The sequence below is a fragment of the Mauremys reevesii genome, linkage group 11 (assembly GCF_016161935.1).
Source record: "Mauremys reevesii isolate NIE-2019 linkage group 11, ASM1616193v1, whole genome shotgun sequence".
Taxonomy (NCBI): domain Eukaryota; kingdom Metazoa; phylum Chordata; order Testudines; family Geoemydidae; genus Mauremys; species Mauremys reevesii.
Window position 1 is genome coordinate 1,765,158 of NC_052633.1, and position 6,000 is coordinate 1,771,157.

Here is a 6,000-nt window from a genome sequence, read left to right on the forward strand (position 1 = left end):
CCCTAATTTTTCAGCATACTGGGCATTTCTGTAGCCTTTCTACATTCAAAGCAGGGCACAGAAATCTAACAGCCCAGTGAGGTCAGTGGGTAAGAACTGTCCCTGTTTTATAGAGGGAAACGGGAAGGCCACAGAGACAGCCAGTGGCACTGCCAGGTTGCCAGAGGTGCTAAGCAACCACAACTTCTAATGCGGTGGTTTCCAAACGGTAGGTCACAACCCCTTTCGGGGTGATGGCGATCCCTACTGTGCACAAGACGCCATTTTGCTCTGTACAGAATGACCTCGCATGTACAGTGTGTGTGAGGTCACTATTCATGGAGGATGTGGAAAAATTGGAAAGAGTCCAGCGGAGGGCAACAAAAATGATTAGGGGGCTGGAGCACATGACTTATGAGGAGAGGCTGAGAGAACTGGGATTGTTTAGTCTACAGAAGAGAAGAATGAAGGGGGATTTGATAGCTGCTTTCAACTACCTGAAAGGGGGTTCCAAAGAGGATGGATCTAGACTGTTCTCAGTGGTACCTGATGACAGAACAAGGAGTAATGGTCTCAAGTTGCAGTGGGGGAGGTTGAGGTTGGATATTAGGAAAAACTTTTTAACTCAGAGAGTGGTGAAGCACTGGAATGGGTTCCCTAGGGAGGTGGTGGAATCTCCTTCCTTAGAGGTTTTTAAGGTCAGGCTTGACAAAGCCCTGGCTGGGATGATTTAGTTGGGAATTGGCCCTGCTTTGAGCAGGGGGTTGGACTAGATGACCTCCTGAGGTCCCTTCCAACCCTGACATTCTATGATTCTATGATTCCTCTACAAAATGGCATCCTCTGCACAGCATGAGCTCACATACTCCATACGCGCGAGGTCACGGGGTGCAGAGAATGCCTTCTGAACAGCAAAATGGCGTCCTCCTTGTGGCGTGACCTCACATTCTGGTGCATGCAAGGTCATGCTGTGCGGAGGACACCACTTTGCTCTTCAAAATGGCATCCTCCATGCTGTCTGGGGTCCCAGGTGGAAATAATTCATTAAAACAGGGTTGTGCCAGCAAAAAGTTTGGGAACTCCTATTCTAAGGAGTTCAGGTGAGTGCTCAACACTGCTGACAACCTGGGCCCAGCTGTCTCAAGCTGGGCACCTGGCCATGCAGAACACTCTATTAGCGACCACCTGTGCAAGGGGTTTGAAACTGGGAATGGGCAACAGGGGATGGGTCACTTGATGATTGCCTGTTCTGTTCATTCCCTCTGGGCACCTGGCATTGGCCCTGGTCAGAAGACAGGATACTGAGCTGGCTGGACCTTTGGTCTGACCCAGTATGGCTGTTCTTATGAGTCTGAAATTTGGTTTAATAGGTCTGAAGATCAAATGACATTTTCAAGGTTCTTCCATCGTTAAAACCAACATCCTGCTAGTGCTATTTTCCTTATGAGCTCATCTGTTTTACCTTGGGGCAAGAGGAATTCCAATTCTGCTTACCTCAGACAGGACAAAAGTCACGGGCATTTGATCTTGCCCACTGTTCATCTGCAAAGCCCTGCTGGTGAGAAGTCTTTTTGGTTGTGCTCCAGTGTCTTCTACAGAAATGCTCTTAAGAATCCTAACGAACAGAAAGCAATTCACAGCACCTTCAGCGGTGCAGGAACCCTGTAGTGTCTCACTCCCTTCCATCTACCAACACACCACAGTCAACATCTCTGACATCTTTCGCAAAACCAGCACTGCCAGCCAGATGGACTTGTAAGCAGCTAAGATTTATGTAACATCTCAGCTAGACTCTGTTCAAGATCTCAGGTTTACAGATTCTTACTCGAAGGGCTTGTCTTCACTATGGAGCTAAATTGGCACTGCTGCAATCGATGCAGGTCTAGTGAAGACACGCTCAATCAACTGGAGAGCGCTTGCCCATCAATTTCGGTACTCTACCTCAATGAGAGTCGGAAGCAATATTGGCGGGAGAGCATTTCCCATCGACATAGCGTAGCATGGACCCTGCGGTAAGTAGATCTAAGCTACATTGACCTGAGTTACGCTGCTAACCTAACTCAAGAAGTGCAAGAAATCAGTTTGCAAAACAGTTTGCAAAACACACACAAAAAACACACACAAAAAAAGATAAGCCACGCATAGGTCTCTGCCATTCAGGAATATTTAAACACAGGGTTTGAAAAAAAGATCCAATCTCATCTGCTTTTCTGTTTGTTGAGACAATACCCGAACATGCCTCAAACAGATTCCAGGGAGTGGCTTAAAGTTCGCCCATTTGCTCTGGAATGTGATGTGTTCACAATGCTTGTGCCTACACTAGCCTTCTTTTCCCAAAGTTCCCCACTATTTCAGCTCCACCAGTGCAAGGACAGTAGATGCACTACTGTAGACAAAAACAATGAGGAGTCCTTGTGGCACCTTAGAGACTAACAAATTTCTTTGGGCATAAACTTTCATGGGCTAAAAACCACATCATCAGGTAGACAGGCAAGCTCCTTTTTAACCACAAGTCTAGGCAACACGGTGCTTACAGAGCCAGCAGCCTGTTTGCACTAGCATTCCCATTATCACTGCCACTGGTGGAGCTGAGCCAGTGGTAGCAACGATGAGGAAACTTTAAGGGACAAAAAGCTAATATACAGAAAGCCAGGGTGGTGACCTACACCTGACACTGTTTTAACTTGAAAATACTTTCCTGTATGAATTGCCGAAGAACCTCTATGGCAAGTCTGTCTGTTCTTAGGTGAGTTTCTTATAGACTCGTAGACTTTAAGGCCAGTAGGGACCATCATGATCATCTAGTTTGTCCTGCTGCACATTGCCGGCCACAGAACCTCACTCTCCCATTCCTGTAAGAGACCCCTAACCTCATGCTGAGTTACTCAAGCCCTCAAATCATGGTTTAAAGACTACAAGTTACAGAGAATCCCACCATTTCCAATAGTTTAAGCCTGTAAGTGCCCCCTGCCCCATGCCTTGTTGTCTTATTCCTATCTCTGTGAAAGAAAAAATTAAAGTATTTTTCTAGAGTATCTCATGGGGATGTTCCAAAATGTTTGTAACAACTTTAAAGATTAAAAGTGCCAAATACACTAAACGCTCAATGTCATTACATTGCATACATATGTCATTACATATGCATCCGATGAAGTGGGTATTCACCCACGAAAGCTCATGGTCCAATATGTCTGTTAGTCTATAAGGTGCCACAAGACTCTTTGCTGCTTTTAATGTCCTTACAGATACTTAAACAGAGTACTTTTTGTTACTGCTCTGAACAAGGCTGAGACTAATACCTTACACAATCCCTTAAATCAAAAGCTTTTACACCCTTTTCCCAGACTCTCCACTATTGCCTAAGGTCAGCGATCAACTATAAAGCAAACAGTCACTATAGACCTCCCAGTGTCACCCACTCACCATGGATTGTCTTTCCTGCTTCTCCCAGAATGTGACAAGAGTTTTCCTAAGAGCTCACAACCCAGCATTTAAATAGCAGGCAGGTAAAGAGACACATAAGCAAGGACCAAAGTGTTGGCCGCAGATGGAAGACTGGAGTCTCTGGTGGCTACCAACGTAACTGGTGCCAACAGGAACCATGTGTAGGGATGAGGACAAAGGCAAGTTGCAAGGGGAGATTTAAATGAGGATGGAGCAGCTTTGCAAGTCCTGATGGACAGGGATGGGAGAAAGCAGAGGTCCCTGCAGGAAAATGAGGGGATCAAGGCCAGCATTATGGGAAGAGCAGAGGTTGGACTTGTGAGGAAGGGCATGGCTGAATGTTGCAGGAGAAGACCAGCTGTTTGGAGGAGAGAGGTGATCACACACAGGCCATGGACCTGGGCCTAGCAGCAGCCTCTGGGAGGGAGACGAGACGGCCAAAGTGGAGGAGGTTCCAGCAAGGAGGACAGGACACGAACAGGTGAGACAACTGACAACTGACGGTGAAGGACACGGGCTGAGACAGCGCAGGGGGCTCCCACGTGGTGGCAGGATGTGAGGCCAGGGCCAGCGGCCTACACCTGGGTTTCCCGCTGCAGGGCGCTGGGTAACAAAGGCTGCACCTTGCTGTCAGCGTGGGCACTGCTAGGCCCCACAGCTCACACGGGCTGCATGCGCCAGAGACCCAGCAGGGGTCCAGAGCAGCCACGAGCATGGACATGCCCTAAACCAGCGCTAGAGCTACACCAGCGCTGCGCGTGCCCGCCAGACCCCACGCCTCTGCCACCCCACATAGCGCCCCTCCGCTGGCATGGCGCGGCCCACCGCCCCCCAACACTCCCCTCCGCTGGCATGGCGCGGCCCGCCACTCCCCGACACCCCCCTCCGCTGGCATGGCGCGGCCGCGCTCCCGACACCCTCCGCTGGCATGGCGGCCGCCGCTCCCGACACCCCCTCCGCTGCCATGGCACAGGCCGCCGCTCCCCAACACCCCCCTCCGCTGCCATGGCACAGGCCGCGCTCCCAACACCCCCTCCGCTGCCATGGCTCGGGCCGCCGCTCCCCAACACCCCCCTCCGCGGGCATGGCGCGGCCCGCCGCTCCCCGACACCCCCCTCCGCGGGCATGGCGCGGCCCGCCACTCCCCAACACCCCCTCCGCTGGCATGGCGCGGCCCGCCGCTCCCCAACACCCCCTCCGCGGGCATGGCGCGGCCCGCCGCTCCCCAACACCCCCTCCGCGGGCATGGCGCGGCCGCCGCTCCCGACACCCCCTCCGCTGGCATGGCGCGGCCGCCGCTCCCAACACCCCTCCGCTGGCATGCGCGGCCGCCGCTCCCGACACCCCCTCCGCTGGCATGGCGCGGCCGCGCTCCCGACACCCCCTCCGCGGGCATGGTGCGGCCCGCGCTCCCGACACCCCGTCCGCGGGCATGGCGCGGCCCGCGCTCCCCGACACCCCCTCCGCTGCCATGGTGCAGCCCGCCACCCCCTCCGCTGGCATGGCACAGCCCGCTCTCCCGACCCTGCTGGCACCCCCTTTTCTGGCTTGGCGCAGCCGCCCTAGCCAGCACCCCTACCTCCACGGGCATGGTGTAGCCCGCCTCCCCAGAACCCCCTCCGCTGCCATGGTACAGCCCGCCCCCGGGCAGAGCACATGGCACAGCCACGCACTAGTACCTCCTCCTTCCCCGCATGCGGGATGGTACAGCCCGACAGGCTCCATCCCCCTCCCCGCACGCGGGATGGTACAGCCCGACAGGCTCCATCCCCCCCTCCCCGCACGCGGGCTGGTACCGCCCGACAGGCTCCCTCCCCCCCTCCCCGCACGCGGGATGGTACAGCCCGACAGGCTCCATCCCCCCCCTCCCCGCACGCGGGATGGTACAGCCCGACAGGCTCCATCCCCCACCTCCCCGCACGCGGGATGGTACAGCCCGACAGGCTCCATCCCCTCCCCGCACGCGGGATGGTACAGCCCGACAGGCTCCATCCCCTCCCCGCACGCGGGATGGTACAGCCCGACAGGCTCTATCCCCCTCCCCGCACACGAAATGGTATCTCCCGGTGCGCCCCTTTTTACCTTTCCGGGCTCCGCCCGCCCACCGCTGGTCCCGCCCGCCCCCTCCTGGCTGCCCGGGTCCCGCGGGCCCCTCAGCCTCGGGGCCGCCTGGTGCAGCCGCGGACGCTTCGCTTTCCCCACCATGGCCGGGCTGCCGGGCTCGGCGTGTGTGCAGCGGCGATGGGCCTCCCCGGAACGCGGCGCCGCACAGCGCGTTCCCCCTCCCGCAAGGGCCGGGGCATGGGGCGGGGCCCGGGCTCCGCGGTCCGATGCGCTGGAGCCGGTCCCGGGTCGGACCCGAGCGGCGCCGGGTGCTGCCCCCTTCCAGGTTTAGGCAGTTGGGGGCCGCGCCCGGGCTGGAGCCGCTGCGCAGAACAGCGCCAGCCGCTGTTAACTCTGAAGCCTAATGGTGCCGGGCGACAGGCCCGTGACTGGCTGCTGCGGGTTGCAGCCGCTCTCCGGAGAGGTGCCAGGGCAGCCTGCTGCGAGGAGCTGGTTACTGGCAAAGATTGCTCG

At 56.2% G+C, this 6,000-nt stretch overlaps 1 protein-coding gene across 1 annotated transcript in view; it reads right to left on the bottom strand.

Moving 5' to 3' along the window:
- The window catches only part of FAM207A (family with sequence similarity 207 member A), a 103,059-nt gene extending 97,273 nt beyond the window's left edge, over window positions 1-5,786 (bottom strand). Inside the window, exon 1 of the mRNA XM_039494030.1 lies at window positions 5,506-5,786. Coding sequence (XP_039349964.1) covers window positions 5,506-5,628 — 123 coding nt within the window. The 5' untranslated portion in view covers window positions 5,629-5,786. The remainder of the gene's footprint in view (window positions 1-5,505) is intronic.
- Between the last annotated feature and the right edge of the window lie 214 nt (window positions 5,787-6,000).